This window comes from Triturus cristatus, chromosome 12 (assembly GCF_964204655.1).
Source record: "Triturus cristatus chromosome 12, aTriCri1.1, whole genome shotgun sequence".
Taxonomy (NCBI): domain Eukaryota; kingdom Metazoa; phylum Chordata; class Amphibia; order Caudata; family Salamandridae; genus Triturus; species Triturus cristatus.
This window is the reverse complement of record NC_140595.1, coordinates 749,552,529-749,575,735: the sequence shown is the minus strand read 5'-3', so window position 1 is coordinate 749,575,735 and position 23,207 is coordinate 749,552,529. Positions and strand designations below refer to the sequence as shown.

Here is a 23,207-nt window from a genome sequence, read left to right as displayed (position 1 = left end):
AAAAAGACACGAGGTGCACCTTTGCGATTTATTCTAAATACTAAAATTCCGTATTGAATTGCACTGAGGTAGTGGCTGCACTTACACTGTACACACAAAATCAATTAAGAACTCTCATTGTATTTATATTGATTAGGAATAGTGCGTCAAGTGCTGGATCTTGACGAGATACACTGCTCAGTTCGTATATTGTTCTGCACACGAAAAAACTCACACCAACTGCAATGCAAAACAAATTCCGGTGATAAGCCACGTTAGCACCAGGTATTTTACACCTGCTTTCTGCTGGTGTTAAGCAGGACGACTACCTGCACCATGAAACGGAACATAGCCAAGAGCCACACCAGAACACCCACAGGTGCCATAGAATCAATTAGCATGATACAGGGATACCCATGAGGGCCACAAGACTCATCGCAACAACGTCAGGACCGCCAATGCCCCCCAAACCCACATCTGAGCAAGTCTGACCCTGTGGTCATTGTCTTAGCATGATAGGCACAAGCCCTGCAACATCACAGTGTGCTGTCACCTCAGCGTTGGCAGTGAGCCTGGACATGTAGCTACGCACGCATCCTCCTGCATGCACAACTGGCATGTGCTGGTCCAGAGTACACAGGTCAGCGCAGGGGTGTGCCTATCCGGCAAGGGGAACAGGGTGTCTCGGACATGTCCGTATACAGGAAGTGCGGTAAGTGTGTCTCTGTGTTCTGGTGTGGCCTGCCACAAAGGCTGCAGCAATCGATGTTGTAAAGTGCCATGCACCACCTCCAAACAGCACTGTGAAGGTGTAGTTGGAATGTAGCAGGACATGCGTGAATAGGCATTACAATGGTGTGCCGTACGAGTGCACGAGATACAACAGCGCACCGTAGAAAAGTGTGGGGGCTCGTGGGAGGGAGAAGCAGCTGTTTGGCAATGTAACACACAGCACAGTGAACTCACCCATGTGCCACGTGCTGGGCATCTCATCCATGATAACCACGGTTGCAGACATCCCACAACACCAACGACGGCCTTTGTACACATCCTGTATGAATGCAGCGTGGTTTTCACTTCTATGCTCATTCAGTGGTGTGATGTTGGCGGGTTGTGTGACTAGTGCTCCTTGTTGGTGTGTTTCATTTTGGCCATTGTTTATCTATACTTGTGCTGTACTTAATTGTGCATGTGTGCCATTCTGCCCATCTCCCCCCGTCCCCCCACTCCCTGCGTCTTCCTCTTCCTGGAGCTGTTGTGTCTATAATTTAGTTGCTCCACACATAAACACATGTAAAGAACAAATTAGAATAGTTCCTTGATTCTTTTAGGTTTCAAAACTTCTCTCTATTGGTTTCTTTTTCATTTTCCATATAAACCGTTTTTTTAATATTCAACAACACATAGAAGTCAGAAGTGCACCATATTCTATCAACACACTTTCTAGAACATTCTACAACATGTGCAGGTTAAAAGTTCATCAATTTTTTTCAACTTAATGATATTTTTTTGCAACATTTTCTCAAACATTTAACGGCACTTGCAGGTTAAAAGTTTATGATTGTTTCAAGTTCGAACAGTGCCTTCCAAATGCAAGTAGCAGCTGTGGTTCAGTTGAGCAAATTTTATCTTATGATAAGTACTCCAAGTTGAAACTGCTTTTTCTTAACCAATCACAAAGATGCTTTTCCACAAAACGAATGTGCACCCTACTTTTAAAAAAGAATGCTTTTCAACTCCCAATCACGTATCGTATTGTATGGAAAAAAAAAGTACTTTCCCATCTTTAAACATATCTCTTATTCTACCAAGGAACTGCATGAGCTACAGACATCTTTCCATACCTTCCAACCATACCTTCAAAATGCTAGTGTGGATCGTAGGACATAGCTATATTTTCAGGTGCAAGAGGTATGCAGAACAAAGACGTATTGACTTAGGCCTAGGTTTACAAAATGTGGACATTAAATGGTTTACACAGAGAAGGTTGAAGTTGCACCAATTGTTACCTTTGGTTAAAACCTCTTTGCATCTTCCACACCCTGACCTCATGATTGTGCATTGTGGTGGAAATGACCTCGGCACATTGATTGGGGTAGGTTTGGAAATGCTTATGAAGGACACCTTTGGACACCTCTGCTCAGCACCATGTGACTCTGGACAATAGCTCACTTAATAGCTCACATAATTTCCACGCCGGCCTTGAGGGTCTTCAGACCCATGGGGGTGAGTAGTTTGCGCTTTACAAATACTGTATTGATTTGATACGAGCAAATTTACCTTCGCACTCCCTGTATAACACCCCCTAAGCACCATACAAAAGTTACAATGTTCAAAACAAAAGTTCCTTCGAGTAGGTATAACTACATGCTGACACTACTTGACAGATGTGGCACAGTGGCCAGAGCACATGACTTCACAGCATATGACACACAGTTTGGACTCACGCTTTCATCCCGACTCCGGCAGCACCTCAGCTTAGCACAATGAGACTCCAGACAATACCTCACATATTTTCCGTACCCCAGGACTTTCAAACCAGTAGAAGTCAATAGTTCATCCTAGTAGGTATAAACACATGCTGACACTACTTCCACAGGTGTGCTGCAGCGGCCAGGGCACATGACTTCACACCATAAGACACACAGTTTAGGCTCACGCTTTCATCCCCGACTCCCGCAGCAGCTCACCTAAGCAGCATCAGACTATGCAATACCTCACTTAATTTCTGGAACCCAGCGCTTTCAGACCGGTGGGTATGAGTAGTTCGCTTTGCACCCCCTCTATAGCACACCCTAAACACCCCACAGAGGTTACAGTGCTCCTACCCTTCTCTTTCCCAATTTTTTTGGCCTTTTTCCCCCTTACTCGCTTCAATGGAATCACAATATGGCAGCCAACACTTCCTAGTTGCAAACGCTCACAGAGCTTGCAGCTAATCAGCAGCAAGCTTGTGCTCATAACGCCTCAGCCAATCAGATGGCAGAATTCCCAAATATCGATATCTGTAAATTTAGATATTTCTCAAAAACTACTGAACGGATTTACACCAAATAAACTAAAGCGTGCTTTCTAGACCAAGACCCTTCTCCCTGCCAAATTTGGGGTAATTCCATTCACCCGTTCGACCTGTAGCCTTGTCTAAAGTTTCCTATGGAAATTAACTTTGAAAAAACACGTTTTGGGACCCCCCTTTTTTCTCGGCCCCCCTTGACGAATCACCCCCAAACTTTCAACATGGGAGCTGATCTCAACAAAGAATTAGTTTTGAAAATTTCACGAAGATTCATCAATCGGCGCCAAAGTTATTGCGAATAGAAGGTTGCCATTTTGCTATAGTAACTAGTTCCTAACTACAACTAGGTTATATATATATATATATTCACTGAAAAAACCATAGGTTTCACACATGTTATAGTTAGCGGAAATTTTACTGATAAAAAACCAGTGAAATTCCCCCGTTATAGTTAGCGCAGGCAACTATAACTCACGCGACCGCAATCCACTGCTGATGCTAATACTGTATTTAGACACTTATTTGCCCATGTCTTCTTCCATACATTTTTAGCTATACATATATTACAAATATTTTTTTTTCATAAAGACACATATGTCATCAGCAGAAGATTGCAGTCGCGTGAGTTATAGTTGCCTGCGCTAACTATAACGGGGGAATTTCACTGGTTTTTTATCAGTAAAATTTCCGCTAACTATAACATGTGTGAAACCTATGGTTTTTTCAGTGAATTTGCAAGGTTTTTTAAATGCTAAGTTTTTTTCCCTTATAATAAGCCCTGTACATTTGGTGGCCTTCGGCCACCAAAAGCACAGGGGGTGGGGTAAGTGTGGATAGTGTTTTTTGCCCTTAACATAAGCCCTGTACATTTGGTGGCCTTCGGCCACCAAAAGCACAGGGGGTGGGGTAAGTGTGGATAGTGTTTTTTTTATTTTTATTTTTTTACCGTACGCTTACGGTAAGCGTACGGTAAGCGTACCCCGCGAAATTGACGAAAAAAAAATAAAACCGTTTTTGCACTTGGGGGATGTTTGGGGACTCCCTCAACATGACTATATGGGAGGGAGTTGTCAAAACAGCCCCTTTACATGTTTTTGGGCTTGATATTTTAAAAATCACTCTCAGTGCGAGAGACAAAATGGCGGCCGCCGCTTCCTGGTTTCGGCCGATTCGAATGTTTACTAAGATCTAAGAGCCAATCAGAATCGCGCTCGCGCACGCCACCGTACGCTTACCGTAAGCGTACGGTAAGCGTACCGTAAGCTGGCTCAGATATATATATTGATTTAAAGGCTATTTTCTCAGAATCTACTGAACAGATTTACACCAAACCTACAAAAGGCACTTCCTTGACCTAGGGACTACCTCTCTGCCAAATTTTGAGTAATTCTGTTCAGCCGTTCGGGCTGTAGCTCGTTCTAAAGGTCCTATGGAAAAATGCATGGGAAAAACGCGTTTTGGGACCCCCCTTTTATCTCAGCCCCCGCTAGACGGATCCCCCCGAGACTTTCAGGGTAGGAGCGGAGCGTAGCGCCCCACCTATTTTGAAAAATTTGCGAGGATTCGTCGACCGGCGCCAAAGTTATTCAAAATAGAATGTTGAGGTTTTCCTATGGAAACGTGGTCCTAACTATAACTACCTACTGGCTATCGCCAGTAGGTAATATATATATATATATATATATTCACTTAAAAAACCATAGGTTTCACACATGTTATAGTTAGCTGGACATTTCACTCGTAAAAAAACATTGAAATTCCACCGTTATAGTTAGTTCAGCTAACTATAACTCGCGCGCCCGCAATCCACTGCTGATGACGTCACATATTACATCACTCATGACATGGTCAGTGGCATCACTCATGACATCACTGATGACATCATCCTTGTGATAGAGTGGCGGTCGCGTGAGTTATAGTTATCTGAACTAACTATAACGGTGGAATTTCAATGGTTTTTTAACGAGTGAAATGTCCAGCTAACTATAACATGTGTGAAACCTATGTTTTTTTAAGTGAATTTGCAAGGTTTTTTAAATGGTAATTCCTAACTATAACGTGTGTGAAACCTATGGTTTTTTAAGCGAATTTTTAAGGTTTTTTAAATGCTAAGTTTTGTATGTTTTATTATATTTTTTATATATTTATTTTACACTCGTTTAAAATGTTTTTTTTTTTTTAAGGTTTTTCTCCATGCGCGCACCCCGCGATTTTTTGAAAAAAAAATAAAATGTTTTTTTCACACTTCGGGGTCCTTCAGGGACCCCCTGACAAAGGCTAGGGGGTCAGGAATGCTCTACCCTGCCCCCTTTTCACGTTATCCACCTTTCTTTTTCCCTGTCACACACACAACACACAAAATGGCGGCCGACACTTCCTGATTTCGACCGATTTGAACGTTGACTGACATGTAACCACCAATCAGAATTACGCTCGCGCACCTTAAGGTGCGCGCACGGTGCGCGCACGGTGCACGCACGGTGCGCGCTTATATATATTTATGTGCTTTTAACTGCAATTTTCTCAGGAACTACTGAACAGATTGACACCATATATGCAAAAGGCACATGCCTGACCTGAGGACTACCTCTTTGCCAAATTTCAAGTAATTCTGTTCAGCCGTTCGGGCTGTACCTTCGACTAAAGGTCCTATGGGAAAATGCATGGGGAAAACGCGTTTTGGGACCCCCCTTTTTTCTCAGCCCCCGCTTGACGAATCACCCGGAGACTTTCAGGGTAGGAGCTGAGCGGATAGCACCATTAGTTTTGAAAATTTCGTGAGGATTCGTCAACCGGCGCCAAAGTTATTCAAAATAGAATTTTCTGATTTCCTATGGAAACACGGTCCTAACTATAACTATCTACTGGCGACCGCCAGTAGATAATATATACATATACAGCCTACTTTCATTGAACACAATCTAAAGTATTTGCATTAGGCGCTGTTAACACGTCTTACCTGCCAAGGTTTAATATTATGGAGGGCCACACATGTGCTGTTGGCGAAAGGACCTTCTCCAGGTACACAGGACTGCATGCTAAGTAGAGCATGAGCCACTGCATAGACTGCATTGTAAACGTTGTACGTAAACCTCAGGTCTGAATCATCTGGATATTGGCTGTTTGATGGCTCAAGCTTCTCATCACCAGAGCAGGGAATTTTGCCTGTACTAGTTGTGGTGTTGTCCATAGTTAAGTTGTTTCCCACCTTAGACCATTGACAACCAAAAGCTGCTTCCCAAAACCGTTGCACAAACATATCATTTGGTGAGTTAAGAGGATTCACCTTCAAGAGGTGGTCTGTAAATCCTGGCATTTGTCCTTCATGAATAGCAAATCCAAGGGTGCCACTAAATGAGCTGGCAATCTCCTTAGGTAAGTAAACAGGCATGGACCAGGCTTCACTGCCTATCCATGTCTTCCCACTCATCCCCAACCTTGCATACGCAACCATTAAGTGCCTGAGGAATGGTCCAGATGTGAAAGCAAGAACAACTTTAGCTGAAGAGCCTTTGATTACTTCCAAGATGCGATTGACTTTTAAGATTGATGTGAAGTTGGGATCGGGTAGGGTCTCGTGGAAAGCAATGCAGATTCCAGCTCCTTCAAGGTCCTTCTTCAAGATCTGGGATGCATGGAATCCATAGTCCTCATCGCTGACCAATATACCCACCCAGGTCCAGCCAAATTGTACCACCAGCCGAACAATCCCATGAGCCTGATAATCATTGCTTGGAATGGTCCGGAGAAAAGATGGAAACAGTTTTTTGTCGCTGAACTGGGAACTGGAAGTAGAATAGCTGACCTACGAAAAAAGATTTGTTTATATTACTTAGTATAGAGCATAACTCATAAATGTGTCCTCTCTTCTCTTCTTTTGAACTATTCTCTCCCTATTGAATGGTAAACTGCTATCACAGACAGTAATGCATGTATGTGCACATTATTACTCGTAGAACCTAGACATATTATGCTGCAGTGCTATGTTTCTTGTTTTGGTGCATTAATAAGTATGAGATTCATTTTGGGTGATGAAAAGGGGAGTGAATTTTACTGAGATTCTCTGTTGTTATTAATTTTACATTATGCAGGGTTATTACCTTCAAATTAATCTATCTAATGTCAATCTCATATATGTACTATTTGAGCATATATTATTATGTTATCCTTCTTTTATTATTAAAAATTAAATTATTTAAAGGGGACCTTATCCATTTTCATTAATGTTATTATTGTTTTTATTAACCTTACCCTTTCACGTGTTAAGTACCTTTACACATCCTTATACCGCACCCTTAAGTGTACCTTACCTGTATCACTTTCTATTCAGCAGTCCCTTCCTGATATTACTGACAGCTTTTGCTATCTGGAGAAACTCAAGTTACTTGAGAGCCACTACTCGGTGCTAAACATGTCTCTTTCTTGTCCTTTGAATTGTGTTACTTTGTTGTATCAGTGGTCTGATTAAAAAGTTAATCAAACAGCTTGATTATGAGTTTGGTGGTAAATATCACCAAGTTGCACTTAGGGTAAATAGTGATACCACGGGGTTCAATAAATAATGCATTTTAAATAGCACTGATAATGAGATTTTACTGTGTACAGCTGAATCATTAGTTAGCGCATGTGTTATATTGCGAATGTGTGTTATGTAGAGCATATGGTAAAAACTGAATGTGTTATGCAGGGCATGTGTTAAATACCTAATCCAATGAATAGCACATGCATAAACCAACAGGAAGTGGCCGTTTTAAAGAACTGGAAGTTCCTGCAGTATGTAAGTGAATCCCTATAGAGCCGAAAATGCCAGAGCAACACACAAAAGGACCTTAGGACACCCCGAAAGTAAACCAATAACTCCTTCCTGTGTGAGCATGTGCAAAAATGTATTTTGTGTGGACAAAGCACCTTGAGACAAGACAAACATAATCTACCACCATCCTCTGATATCACTTGGTCATCACTCATTACAAATCTGCACAAGCACTAAAGCTTTGTATGGCAACTGGTGGTAATTCTCCACCACAGCTCACTTCAAGCTGCAGTAAGAAATAATTATGACCATCCTCTACATGTATGGAGTGGAAGACATGAAAGGATGTCTCAAGGTCGGAGAGATCCAAGGTAGCAGTCATGAGAGTTGTAATAGAAGTTCTATGATGGTTAAAAAGTTGACCTGCTTGAGAGTCATCATCATTGTAAAGAGTGGATGATGCAGTTTGTTACATGTATTCACATTGATCCATGTATATGCATGGAGGCTAACAACTCTCCAAATGGTACTGCTGACATGTATTGAGACTGGACCACAATAATCATAATGCACTGTAATCTAGATGACGAAGGACTGATTTGTCTGCTCAGGATCTCAAGGGTGATATGTTGTCAGAGTATGACTAATGTGGCTTCTTGTCAGGAACTTAACATTGTGTTTTCATCCAGAGCAGCTAACACACCAGTTGAGTATACGCAGATCCACATCATACAGCATTTGCACATAGTTAATGTGTCAGCAAACAGGCCCTTTTTTCAGACCACCCCCCCACACTTTTTGCCCCAAGTTGGACTACTAGATGCTGGTTTTTCACTCTGACAGTGCAATTGAGCCTGCACTCTTTCCCCAAAACTGATATGTGAGAATTGGCAACCCTAACTGGCAACGACGTTACCCCCTTATAAGTTCCTGATATATGGTACACTTAGCACCAGGGCACAGATGGTAAAGGGGTTCTCAGTGTTTGCAGTGCTGCTTGTGCCACACTTAGTGACCCAAATAAACTACGTGACTAAGCAGACATGCCATTGCAGATTGCAGGAGCAGTGCAAATTGCCTGAAATCAACTTTGCACTCACCATGTGTGGCAAAGTCAAATCACTATCTTTAATATATACCAGTCACCCCTAAGGAACCCCAGGGTGCATTATATTAAAGGTGTGGGCACGTACGTGCAAGCTTAGATGACCCTATAGTGCCTTTTACCATTAAAGGACACTATATGTGAGAGACTGTCAATAGGATAACATGAGTTGGCACCCAGGCAAACCCGAGGTTGGCAGCTCCATTATGGTACTGCCTAAAAATGTAACGTTTGATATCATACAACATGCCTTCTCATCCCTGATATGAATCGCGTGCCAGGAGCGATGCGGCATGCACCCAGGTGGCTACCTTTGAGGTTGCCCTCTTGTTTGCCCCAGCTTCTCTGTGCTCTGGCTGACAGCCTGCGCTGGCTACTGCCAAGACAGGATTAGGACCCCCTGCTAGGCAGTACGGTTACTCCCAGGAGTTAAGAACAAAGCCCTGGGCAGGAAGGAGGTCACACCTTCTCCCTCCCAGGAAGGCTAGTGAAGTGACACATCAAGAATGTGAGCTTCAAAGGCTGCTCCACCTCTGATGTGCATCCAGTATGTCTCCCAGAGGAGTAAACAGCCCTCCCTCTTCCCCAGGCATTTGTACTCGGGCAGGTGGGAACTTTAGGTATTTAGGAGGGCTACACGACCAGAAGACTAGCGATACCTCTTGAGTGAGATCCCTGGTCTGTACACCTAAGGAAGACTTCTGCCATTTTTTAAAGTGGTCAAATAGTGGATTCTGTATAGAACAGGTTACCTACACCCCTGGATGTGGTCACCTAGGGTGCAGATTAGCTGAAGGACTAGCGTCCCATTGGGTTCTTGCTACCTCACCCCTAACTCTCCTAAATCTAGGATTTAAGGGCCACCCCTGACATCAGAACCCCAGTTCTGAACATCCTGCATCAAAGAGAACAAAGAAGGGACCCGTGTTGGCAACAATAGGACTTGCACCAAAGAAAAAGAGGGATACTCTGTCCCTGTGGCAACGCTCCTGAAACTGCCTGACTGAGACTTGTCCTAGGCTATCTGTTGCTTTCCCCAGACAGATGGACCCTTGTGGAAGCCTGACACACTGTCAGACTCCCATGGACTAATGGCACTAGTCCCTGCAAACTGCAAGTAAATATATGTTCCAGATTAGAAGAATCTCTGGCCATCAGGCCCTCCAAAGTATCACCCAGCTCCAGATAGTCTAGTGCATTGTGGAAACTACAACCTTGCCGTCCACAAAGTTACAGGCAGCTACCACATTCCCCAGGATCACTGGACACCAACGTTATTTTCTGCTCCTTTTACCGCTGCCGAGGCTTGTTGGTCACCAGTTCAGCTCCTGACCCTTGCATTTGATGCTGCAGCTCGAGGGAACTCCATCCGATATTCATCCGACATCAGCAGCAGCCCCATTGTGTTTTTGCATCCTTTTCCCCAGCAGCACAATTTTAGTGGTACAAGCAGCTCTTCCGAAGCGCCCGTTCAGGACCCTGGGACAGCCAGGAAAACTCTGCATGCGGGTTCCACTTGGCAGGAAAAATTGAACTGACTTTCATGGCTTGGTCTTGGGATCAGCATCACCTTTACCCTGCAAGGGTTCCATTCAAATTGCCCTGCAAGTGACCGATTGTCACAAGTGGTTTTTCCCATTGACCGCAGATATCAAGTTTCACTGAGTTATTCTGCACTAATTTTGTATTGATTCATAAATCTATAACTCCAGTGATATGAATGCTATTCCATTAATTTTGGTGTTTACATTAAGATAAAAGTCAGTAATATTTTTATAAATTGGTGTTGGATTTCTTTCGAGTCGTGTCAATTACTTATCGTCCATGTTGGTACTCTGAAATGCTTAACACATCTTCCTCTAGTAACGCCTGTCTACACTTTGCTGTACCACCATGACTGAGCTAAGGATTTATTAGTCTGAATTCAAGGGCCATCTTTGGGGTTTGTGACAGCATTGCATGGCGAAGCCATTCCAGCATCACCACATAATACTCCACCTTCCTACATAAAATGTTCCATTTTACGGTTTCAGCACACTTTTTCTACCGGAAGTCACCACGTGTACATAAGTGCAGCAAATTCACCCTAGAATATTCGGAAATCCTCCTATAGCACAGATGTTTGCTTTGCTGGCAACAGCTGTGTGAATGTCCAAGGAGAACTGTTTATGCTGCTCACTTACTCTCTGCAAAGCATCCATCACCTAGCAGAGTATTTTGCTAAAGGTTGATTGAGAAATGCCACAACAAATGTACTGTTTGATGTGTGGTGCTTGTTCTAAAGTCCAGCAATTGTAGCATTTTTAGCTAGGGGGGATGGAAGTGGATCCCTATGTTGGACTCCAGGGTATTAGTAATAATGAACATATGTTTTGTATGGTGACATATCAAGCCTGTGTACACTCTGGATCTCAAGCAGACTCATGATGCTTCGTTCCAGCCTCACTGTGTCAATCCAGGCTCTTATCCTGCATTACTGCACCATTTGAGGTCATTGATTGTTGGTATAGTTTCCATCCTCGTGATGCATGGTTTGTTGTAGGAAAACATGGATCTGGCATTGCATGATATACTGGCCTAACAGGGCTGCATCCATGGTGGATTACTGCAGAATATAAGTATGAGCTGCTGAAATCAACCTGTGAGAGCTTCACCTACTCTTGTCCCTGGCTGTTAATGTAGGTCTGGCCCTGTGTGCAGGTGTGTGTGAGATTTTATTATTTTCAGCTCAAACAGTGCATGTACTGTAGTTTGTTTGCATTATTGTGTTGGTCTTTGATTTCTTTTAATTATTTTACAACTTTTCTTTCACTCCCTACATGTTCATGAATATGTACCACCTGCTTCTGACTGGTGGTATTTTAAGGTGGAATTTTCTACTGATTTTTTATAACCTCTCATCCTTGTAATTGGGTGTTATTTGTCACATGCATTATTTTTCACATGTAGTACATAGCACACGCATTAATTAGCAAATGAATGAGTCCTTAAAGTCATGCACTATTTCCAGCGGCATGTGGTAATTACCACTCGGCCTAATTCATAATTAGGGCCAAACAGGCCTATTGATCTCTATTAATTATATGCTCTTTTCTCACATGATGAGTTTAACATGTATTAAGTTTTAAATTAGCAAATATTAGCAATAGCTTATCATTGCCCCATCAGTGTCCTGTGGGCATTATGGGAAGCTTATGAGAGGCATACGTTTGATAATAATGTCACAAGAAGGCGAGGTGAACAGAAATGCTTGCATTTAAACAATGTTTTACAATCATTTTAAAAATGGCAGATATACAGTATGTTTTTATAACAAAGCAAGAGCGAAAATAGGCTTTCTTGACCCAGAAAACTGCATTTTGCACATTATTCGTTGCTATTGACACCCGATGTGGGTACTGACAACAAAAATAAAGTCACTATAAAAGTAGGCTGTTAAAAATAGATGTACATAGTGTTTCTGACCAATTCACCAAAACTGCCATGTTTTATCAACTTTTTCCGAGAGGCTTCACGCATTTTAATATTTCAGGTAATATGCAAATATTTTCACAAATATTTGCATTCAGTAAAAGCAGCCTCTTGTACATATGGGACAAATGTCAACTTTAGACAAAATGAATTGTTTTACTTAATTAATGGCATTTCTTTTGTAAATATGACAAAGTTTGTACATTTCACTTTGTCTTTTTGCCTCTGCTGTTTCTTCTCTTCTTACAACCCTCCCTGCCATAAATCTCCATATACATGCAAACACTTCCCACCGCCCTCACCCATCAGTTTTCAGGTATCTCAGTCGAAAGCTCTCCCTGCCTTTAACTTTCAGCCTGTTCCCATCGCACACCTATCTCTAGCCTCCCCCAAGCACCCAAACCGCACCTGTCTCTGTCTGCATCTTCTGCGCCTTTCTTACCTTGGGCTGTCACTCCTTTGTTGCTACCTTGGCTACCTTCCTGAAAATATCTCATGAGATAGCAATGGCTCACATAGAAAATGCCTGGTTGAGAGACATTTTGGGCATGGTCGAGGCTTCTCTCTCTGTATCACACAAATCTTTTTAACATGACGTGGGTGTGAGATACCGGCAAACCACCGGCAAACCACATTTTCATATGATAGTGTAATTTTGTGAAACTTTAAAGGACTTCGAAAAAGAAATCATTACAAAATTCACAATTTTTCACACACCTAATCAATGCATAACGTATATTTTTCTATATAAAGAAAATATTTTTGATGAATTGACAACATTCAAAACAAGTTCATTAACAGAAATGTTCTGAAATGGATGTTATATTTATTGGTAATGTTGAGTAACTGTATCTTGTGAGGACTTTGTCACATCTGTTAAGGACACATCTTGACTCTCAGCCCTGGAAACCATCTCACCCCCTGTAGAAAATCCTAAAATCCAATGCAGCAAACTACTCCAATCTCTTAGCTGAGGTTTCGGATACTAAAAAAGAGACTTTGTAGGTTAACATTGAAAAAGAAACTTCATTTAAAGCTTAAAATTGAGGTTTTTGTAGTGCCGCAGGCACCATCGGATGATTCAAAGAGAAAGACGACCTATGGCTCTAGAAATGTAAATATAGCAGCGCAGCTAAGGTTTATGGCAAGCCAATGGCCCTTCAAACAGTTCTCCATGTTGTAACTGTTACAAATTAGCAGTTCAGAGTTGAAGGAGTAGACCTTTAAGGAAGCCATCGCTTCAAACTCTAAAGTCAAGTAGGGATCACAAGATAATGGGAAGCACTTATATTTTCTACACCATCCTTTGAACAGCGTCCACTGATATGAATAAGATGATACCCAGATACACTACAGATTCATCAGCTGACCAATCTAAATGTCGAAATCCAGAACTCTCTATTTTTAGACTATCAGTTGTAAGCGCAATGTAGATGAGCATCGCAGGACTGAACTCCTTAGAGGAAATATATTCAGGGAAAGAATATAGTGGAGGCCCCAGTTACACGTTCAGATGAAGTGGAAACCAGATTCTGTGATACAATGAGGCACAGCAGTGTTAATATTAGTATTTCCTCATGAATGTAGCTCAGGTCTTTAAGGAGAAGGGGATTTAAAATGCATACAAGTGCTACACGCCTTGCAGGCAATGGAAGAAAAGCACTTCCACCCCCCATTTCCCTTTACCCTAACTAGTGAACAGAGCAGGCAAAAAAGAGCATTGTTCTGACAAACCAACTGGAAAGTCTTTTGAAGCTCAGAAATGATGGAGAAATAGGACCCGGTTGATTGTCCTGTCCATTTTATTTCACTTGTATGTAAACTGTATTTAAAGACACTGGGTTTCTTGTAGTAGATTTACATATCATATGCAGTCTTGGTGATTGGTGTATGCTAAAGTCACTTGGTTGTCTGTTTTTCAGGAGCGAGTGAGTGAAGATAAGTGAGGAATATGCTAGATGAGACCCATACACTGCTGCCAACTCTATCCAGTTAGATGATTGATGAGTTGAAGTGGAACTTTTGTCAAATTGTTTGCAAGTGTAGACCCTGACCCTAGTCGACTGGCATCTGTTGTTATGATTAAAGGTTTAGGAAGATTTTGGGGTAACACTGATAGGATATGTTGCTCATTCAGCCACAATATCTTTGCAAAAAAGGTTTTTAAAATGATAGATTGATGAAAGCTTCGTAGTCTCTCACCTAGGGACAACAATTGTTCTGGAGAAATGAGACCCATGATTTGAAGTGCAGATGTGCACAGGGATCAGACAGTCTTGTGGCTGCTAAAAGCCACTGGACAATATTGTTTTTGCTGAAACATTTTCGGTTTGCGGAGTTTGTAGAACTGTGGCTCTCTGGAAGAGAAACAATACCCACCAAGGACTGGAAACAAACTCTAATAAGCTGCAAGTCTGGGAAAGGTTCTAGATACAAACGTTATCAATTCAGCAGACATCCAAAGAGGTGCAGAAACTCCCAGACTCTTGAAGTATCCTGATCAGTCTTAGAGAAAGAAGATACACATACTAATCAGGTACCTAACTATGAAAAAAAAATGAAATTCCTTCTTCATGAAGTAAGGCTACCACTATTTCCAGAACATTGGTGAACACCACCGGAGATAGACCAGAGTCGAACACTTCACTGACAGTGAACCTAACACTGAAACCTAAATTATTGTTTAGATGAAAGTATGTTCTCCTGAAATCTAGAAATGTTTGAGAAGTGTCCCCTTGTGAGATTGATGGAGTGCAGAAAAACAATGTGAAATGTTATGTGGGTCACATACCAGTTGACGTGTGAGGTGGATGGCTAGTCTATAGTAAATGGATGGTTTTATGAAGAGAAAGAAGAAAGAGTTGCAACGTTATCTCAGCATTTTCACTGGTAAATTGCTGACTTCTCTTTTCTAAGAGTTCCTCATTGCCTCTTTGAAATGCCTTTGCTTTCACCTGACCTCTGAGTATTATTGTGGGTCAAAATATTGAAGGTGTTGGCAGATTTAATTCAGTGACACACCCTGAGAAGTTTACTTGCCTGATCCACTTATCCTCAAAATCTGTATATTTTTTTTAAGTCACTTGCAGCCCCCAGTTGACCTTCCACCGCTAAACACATAGTAATATTGATGATAGAAAGTGGTTGTGACCTGCCTGACGTCCAAGTTTGTCGAAGAAGGAGACACACTCGGACCTCAGCTCCTACCATGAATTGGTTGTCTCTATTGCCGTTGAGATTGGGGTTGAATATCCTTTTTAGATGAAAAAAACTAGTATTGTCTTGTATTGCATTTTATTGAGATATTGCTGGTCAAAAATGCTCTTCTCTTAAAGTTTGTTTTCTTAACTTATTCAACTTAGGAATCAATTACTTAGGTCCCTGAAACTGAAGATAGCTCATTTTTGGATTGCTTCTAGATCCCAGGTGTTCTTCTGTACTGTAGCTGAGATATAAAAAGAGCTCCAGTAGTTGATGTCATAGACCATGGATCATCAAAAGTAGTGTCTCATCAAAATGTTGTAACTAATTCCATGGATGCCGGCAGGTTAGAACAGTCTTTTGGCCTTTCATTAAAAACATTCTCTATGTATAAAACCTCAGTGGCATATGCAACATAGGATACTACATGCAAAAACAAATTCACGGTTTAAAAAGCAAGTTTAAACTAACTTCAATCATGTAATCTATTGGATCTGGGGGTTAAGCTTCTTCTGAAGCAACAGAAGAGCCCCTTTGAAATGCTCATCAGGTTAGGTGTGCTACGATAGTTTAAAAGAGGGGTGATGTATACACACCATCCATTTGGTATTAGCTGACGAAGTCCTCCTAAAGTGGTACCAGTGTTTCAAACATTCGCTAACTCGTGATGTGAAGACTAACTCATGTGATTCATCCCCTCTGATCATGACTCATGATGTGAACCACCACGTCACTTAGCTGGGAACAATGGCAACAAATCTAAAAGGTTTTTTGGTTCCTTTCTTTCATCCTTCCTTGTTTTAGTTTTGAGTATTCCTTGTTATGGAAAGCAGCAACATCCCCATCAATCATCAATTGTAGGGAGTGTAAGAAGGGAGTCCCTGGTGACATACCTTGAGCAGATGGAAGCTCAGTCTCAGAGTCAGAGAACTTCTAGTGGTCCCTTTCCTTTTGTGTCATCCAAGACTATGCCAGTTTAGCAGGACACCACTTTTTTAAGGTTTCTGAGCAACCTGTATCGTGATACACTAATATTGTGGAATAATATTGAGTGACAAACGATTGAAATGTAGGTGCATATAAAGGAAGTATAGATTTACTATGATTATCTCTACATAGATGCACCTCAGCGAGGATTCACATTGTAAAGGCAGCCAAGAAACCACTCAGCAGCACTATCATTGGTCTATGCGCTGCTCACTAAGCCCTGCTCTGCTCCAGCTACACTACAGAAACATCTGTCACCCACAGTGCATCAGCAATGCTATCTGGGATAACCTAAAGCCACCACAACACACTGACCTTTACAAATATAGCTATCAATATAAAGTCTACTTTAAAGGTTAGATTTTGTAAATGGTATATGATCCCAGTGATGACAAGCAAAAACAGGTGGAATGGGTGGAACTTAAGAGCAACAAATTGTTAAGCAGTAAAAAAAAGGCTGAAACCCTGTTAAAGAGGCATGAGTCTATTTTCTAAAGATGCAATAGTTATAATAAGGGTGCTTGTCTCGAGGCAGTGGCCTCCTACAATAAAGTAAGGGTGGGCGTAGTTCGCGAAGTAGCACTTCGCGAAGCTACGCAAAGTGAAGTTCGCACTACGCTTTCAATGATTGCACAGTGCGGACAAGCAACCGGCACTGTGCAATCATTGAAAATGGCATCTTGCACAGTGTGAGCTGTAGTTTTCTGCTGCTCGAGTAGATTTTTACTCGAGCTGCAGCTTTCTCAACGCGAACTGGTAGTTTCTCATCGCGAGCGGTCGCGAGCATATGCGACCCCTCGCAATGAGAAACCTGACCTTCTCGCGTTGGGAATCTCGCCGGGAGGTTTATTTTCCATGCTCGCGATCGCGAACAAGGAAAAAGTCTCGCCAGGATGTCATTTTGCTTGCTCGCGGTCGCGAGCAAGCAAAAAATGACCGCAGCACTACGCAACACTACGCTACGCGTGTTCGCACTGTGCTACGTGCAGTTCGCGTAGTGCGAAGTAGCGCGAACTTCGCAAACTACGCGAGCGTAGCGTAGTGCTTCGCCCAGGCCTACAATAAAGACTGAAATGATGGCGACCCATACAGAAGTAAAGAAACATTTCACAAAAAATGGCGGATGTTTTTATCCCCAACTCCACGTTCCCCAGCTCCTTTTGGTGCATAGAGAAGGCTAGATAAGTCAAATAGTGGACGTTATAGGTGGCCATTGTGCTATACACATGATGAGAGGCCAGTGTCCCGATTTAAGGTAGCTGGTTCTCACCATTTCCAACAGCAGTTCCAGCAGCATCCTGCATTATGTGCAAGATCACCATTCAAACCATGGATGTCTTAGACACCACTTCTAGCGATTCTGGTACATCTTAAAAATACAAATGTACCAACACTGCAGTGGTACATTTACAGTAACTATTCATGCAGCAGATCTACCATGCCACTATGGAATGCAGGTCCTGATTCCACAAAGTTGTTCCTATCATCCCAGTGGGATCCTTGTGATCTGAAAAGTCCCACCATACTGCTGGGAACTCATAATTGGGCAGGCCATCTGTGTCTAGTATGGCTCTTTAATGGGCAGAGCACAAAACTTTGCCTCAGACCCTTTATATTGTCCTTCACAGAAGATCCCAAGGGCTTTTGGGGAAAGGGGCATTTGATATGCATCTGCAGTCATCATACCCTTGTTTGTACATGTCTCTAGCTGGCTTCCTTAGATATGTGGCTGATGTTTGTTTATTTCTTTATCAATGCTATATTCGGAAATTGCCATCATAGCAGTAGGTTTTATTCTAGCATCAAGGATTGTCTTTCTTTGCTGATAAACATGGTACCCATGTCTGAAACTTGGGAGCTGTTATCTTTAATAGATCGTCAGGTCGATGCTACTGAGACTCCTTTCAATATGTTGCCAAAGCTAAGAGACCGCTAATATGTTGCCTCATGACTGATTTGTACTGTATGCATTTTACACAGTGTTGACCTGTAAACACAAAACAAAGTGAAATACTTCTGATATCCAGTTCCAGGGCCTCGGGTGAATGCAGCATCGCTCTACACTTCCTATTTCTTTATTTCACTCTTGCAGGATCTTTGGGCATCCCTACTCTCTCCCCATGTCACTGTTATCTTATCTTTCTCTCCCTTTTCCTTTCTCCCCTTTCTGCCTTCCTCTCTTGTTCTGAATTAAAGTCTGATGATGAAAAATAAATCTTGGTCAATGAAACGTTAGTGGCTAGAGTGCCACTAGCCACCTGAGAAATAAAGCCTTGTTCTTCTGTTTTTAATTTGCTTACTGGATACTGCCTTTTTTTTAAACTTTTTTCTCCTTATGCACTCTTTAAATACATTGACCCGTTTTAGCATCTCCAGTTCATTTCAGAGGATGTTGCATGGCTTCATTTCTCCTCCAAATTAGACATCACTTAACATTTCACAGAGACTGTGAGGCAAACTTCTTACCTGTGGATGCCCAAAAAGCCCCAAGATATCAGCAATTGCAGCTGACCCCGTGGACTCATATGTTCCTATTATGACTGGGGGCATAGGTGTCTTCTGGCAGTGATAGCCGGGCACCGGCTTCGCCTTCCCTGATAAGATCCACAGGGCTCCATGTATAGTTTTAGCCATGTCTTGGCATGTGTCTGTGGTTAGCATGCCCAAAGTGATGTTCTGGAGGAAGCTGGTGTTTTGGTTGATTTCTCGGATGGCGAAGGCCATGGCTTGCGCCCAGCGAAAGCCTCCGACATTGTACTTGGTACTGGAATAAAACAAACAATAAAATTGTGGGAATTGGCACTAGCTCACTTAATCTCCCCGACAGCCCGCAGCGCCTTGAGATCCTTAGGGGTGATTAGTTTGCGCTTTACAAATACCGGGTTATGGCTGTTCTAACCCAACCAATGTTATCCCACTAGATCTTTCTTACACATACTTTAGGTCCATACATCTAATGTCCCTTGCTTTCTTCATCTCCAGGAAAGATATGCTGGCTATCTGCACATGTAGGTTGCTTGATTCACTGCTGAAAGAAGATACCCTCAAATGCAATGTCACTAATATGTCACGGGTTGGAGAAATGGCCTTTGGCGAAATGTGACCACGGATGAGTTTACAGGAAGTGACATCACAAGATGTTTGACCAGATGATATCACATGAATTGTTCCCTTGACCTATGGATCTGATGACAAGGCAAGCTGCAAAGGCCTAGGACTTCAACCTGAAATAAACAAAGGTATAACCACAGTAATACAAATACAACAAATATAACATGGATAAAATGCTAAATGTAATTGAGATGCAGATAAAAAGCTAAATTAGTTATCAACTGTATATTGAATTCTGGTGTCGCCATGATGTGAAAGCAGTGATGCCATCTTACGCTGTATACCGGGCGCCCTACACAGGCACACAATACTATGTCAGCAATAGTCACGTGTGCTCTGTAACATCTATGTAGATATCATATCTTGCCAAGGAACTGGTTCAAATGCCACAAAATAGATTTAAATATCCAGATACCACATCATTAGTTCAGGTATGGCCTTCAAAGTCCATCCTTATAGGCCAAGGAACTGCCTGTGTTCTCTAATGCCTCATGTTTTCTTTTACAGCCTATTGTGCTACTGTTCAGTCTCATTATCTGAAGTGCAACTTTTTATTTCCACTATCGTTCCACATGGCAGGTAAAGAATCATATGTGCAGGTTCATTTTTACATGCCCAGGTCTAGCTTCATATGTTAAGCCACAGCTGGAGGAAAGTGTATTATTATGCAGTGAGACTGGTTTAGACTCACTATGCAATACCTCCACGTTACCTCAAATTGTTCCTTTGGAGTCACACTAATAAATCCCGATCTCAGTCCTGGTAGTGTGAACCAGAGCAGTCAGGCTTTACTAGAGGAACAAGTGTTAAGCATTTCAGGGTACCAACATGGACGATAAGCAATTGACACGACTCAAAAGAAATCCGACACCAATTTATAATACATAAAAAATATACATAAAACACCACTAAGCTACCGAGGTAACATGACCAATATGGCACTTTCCTTTTTGTGAATGTGGTTTTATCCGAACACCACTTCGAGCTGCATTTTTTATCGGAATGAATGTGCTAGGCTCATTTTTGGAATCAATGACCAGTGAAAAGTAGAAACACGCATATCAGATTTTAACATATCATAGGTAAATAGAAACGTGACGAACATCCAGAATTAAAAGGACACGGGACTGAACCCTTCAATGTATGGATAACGATCTACTACCTAATTAGAATTTTGTGGCAATTCCTGAAGAAGGCGTCCTCTACGCCGAAACGTGCATCAAAGATTTAACAACTGCCACGCACATGGTGTTTTATGTATATTTTGTATGTATTTTTATGAAATGATATGATGTTTTGAATGTATTCAACACTGTTATAGTTTTTAACAAATAAAATAGATTATTATTAATTTGTATATGTGAAGATTAATGATTTGATATAAGATTGCACATATGTTGGTTCTGTTTCACTGAGCTTAACACTATAGGGTGATACTTATCTGTTCAGTTGCCTAGGAATTTATTTTCTATTATATGGTCCCAGGATCAGGGTCTGACAAAGAGTTGAATTTTCTCTTGTTTATAGGGCTTGGATGCAGAGTTGTCCTGGCCATCCCTAGTGCTATATAGTGTGGGCCGCGGGTTTAGTGGCTTTACCGCTTAGACGGTGCTTTTGAGGACGCAGGTGCAGAATCTCAACAACAGGGCCAACGGGGCATCCGGTTAAAAATGATACGGCTTACCCTTGAGGCACAGTGTCAAGCAAAGGTATTGGGAGCCAGATTGATCACCAACAAGCCTTGGCAGTGACAAGGTCAGGCTTGGATTACTTTGATGTCCTGGAGTCTGGGGCAAAATGGTAGCTGCCTGAAACGTACGGGAGGTCAGGACTACATTTTCCACAATGCATTAGACCGTTTAATTTTGTGTGATCCCTCGCCGGGATCGATGGCCAGTGATTCTTTGGTTCCGTGAGCATGATTTACCTAAGGGCTGCAGGGTGCTAGTACCTCTAGTATAAGGGAGTTCTGGAGTTGCCTTTGGCTGGCAGAGGAGTTCCTCTTTCCTTTGGAACCAGGACGAGTTGCAGTCATGCAGTAGCAGGGTGGTTGCCACAGGTGAAGGTTATCACGCCATTGCTTTGTGAAGGTCCTGAAGTCGCAGACACGGGCCACTTCTTTGTCCTTGGTTGCAAGTCCATCAGATCTGATGTTCTGGTGCCAGGGGAGCCCCATAAGTCCTAGATATAGGGGTGTTAGAAGTATGGGTGCTAGAAGCCAATGAGCTACTGGCACCAATGGCTAATTTGACTCTGATGTGAAAACTTCCTGTGGAGTGTGGCACCTTTTCTAACTAGAAGCCTCTATTCTGTCACTTTTAAAAATGGCAGAACCCTTCTTCAGCTGTACGGACGAGGTGCCCTCGTCTAGGGGTGTATGCCTCATGACCAGTAGTGGACACTCATACTATAAAGTGGTGGGGTGGGGGGACACCGAAAAACAAAACAAGTGTAGATAAATAAAATAGTTACTTACCTGCTCTGACAGCTGCCGCCTTGCTCCTGATCGTCACTTCCTTCTCAGGATCCTACTGCACACTGCGCAGGCTCCCAGCTCCTAATCCCAGCACTGCTGACATGCTGGGAATCCTATTTCTGAATGCCTTGGTTCGGCACTCAGACAGAGACCGGGAGCCTGTGTTGTACAACACAGCTAGGTGGAGAAAGGCTAAGTGTGTATGACGGTTTAGCTGGCCCCAGAGGGCCGGCCAAATTCATGAGCACTTGCCAGTGCCCACCACTCCTCCCTCCTCCATGGTACGGCAGCTGCAGCATCAGGATGGGAGGCCGCACCCCTTTCACGCACCTTGCAGAGCTAAAAATTAAATGATAATAAAAATGTTTTATTATAATTACATTTTTGTACTTTGTCTCTACTTGGTTTCTGGGGGGTGGGAGTCGGCCCTGCTCATGACCATCTAATTTTTTGCGACCTGCCGGGGTTGCAAATGTGTCTGGGGTGGCGAGTTGTCTGTTTCTTTCTCTAGGATTATGACCTGCTTGCATATCAGAGGCAGTGAGAGCTTTGAAGCTCACCACCTTGATGTGCCACTTCATTAGCCATTGTGTCAGGGAGGAAGGTGACACCTCCTACCCAGGCAGGCCTTTGTTTCTGCCTCCTGAGAGAGGTTGCACCTCTTGGCAGGGGGTCAAATTCCTGTCTTGGAAATGGCAGCTATAGGCTGTCAGCCAAGGCACAGGAAAGGCTGGGGCACAAAGTGGGCAACCTTCATGGTAGCCACCTGAGTGCATATCACATTAAATCTGACTTTGGAAAAAGGTTGGGTTTGATGAGACAAGTTGTTTGATACCAAATATGACACTTTTCAGGGGGACCATAATGAAGCGGGTAACCTGTGGGTGCCCGAGTGCCAGCCCAAGTTATCCTATGGCCCTCTGAACATTTATAGTAGGTCCTAATGGAAGGAGGCTACTATGGGATAATTTAAGCTAGCAATTATATGTCCACACCTTTAATATAATGCACCCTACCTCCTGAACTCAGGAGGCCTACCTTAGGGGTGACTAGCCTATATTAAAAAATAGTGCTGTGACCTTGCCACTCATGGTGAGGGTAAAGTCGA

At 42.5% G+C, this 23,207-nt stretch overlaps 1 protein-coding gene across 1 annotated transcript in view; it reads right to left on the bottom strand.

The window, feature by feature from the left end:
• Positions 1 to 23,207, bottom strand: part of LOC146782685 (extracellular calcium-sensing receptor-like) — a 97,563-nt gene that overhangs the window by 52,549 nt on the left and 21,807 nt on the right. Inside the window, exons 3-4 of the mRNA XM_085637179.1 lie at positions 18,979 to 19,276; positions 5,955 to 6,800 (exon numbers count right to left, since the gene is read on the bottom strand). Of these exons, the coding sequence (XP_085493305.1) occupies positions 5,955 to 6,800; positions 18,979 to 19,276 (1,144 nt within the window). The remainder of the gene's footprint in view (positions 1 to 5,954; positions 6,801 to 18,978; positions 19,277 to 23,207) is intronic.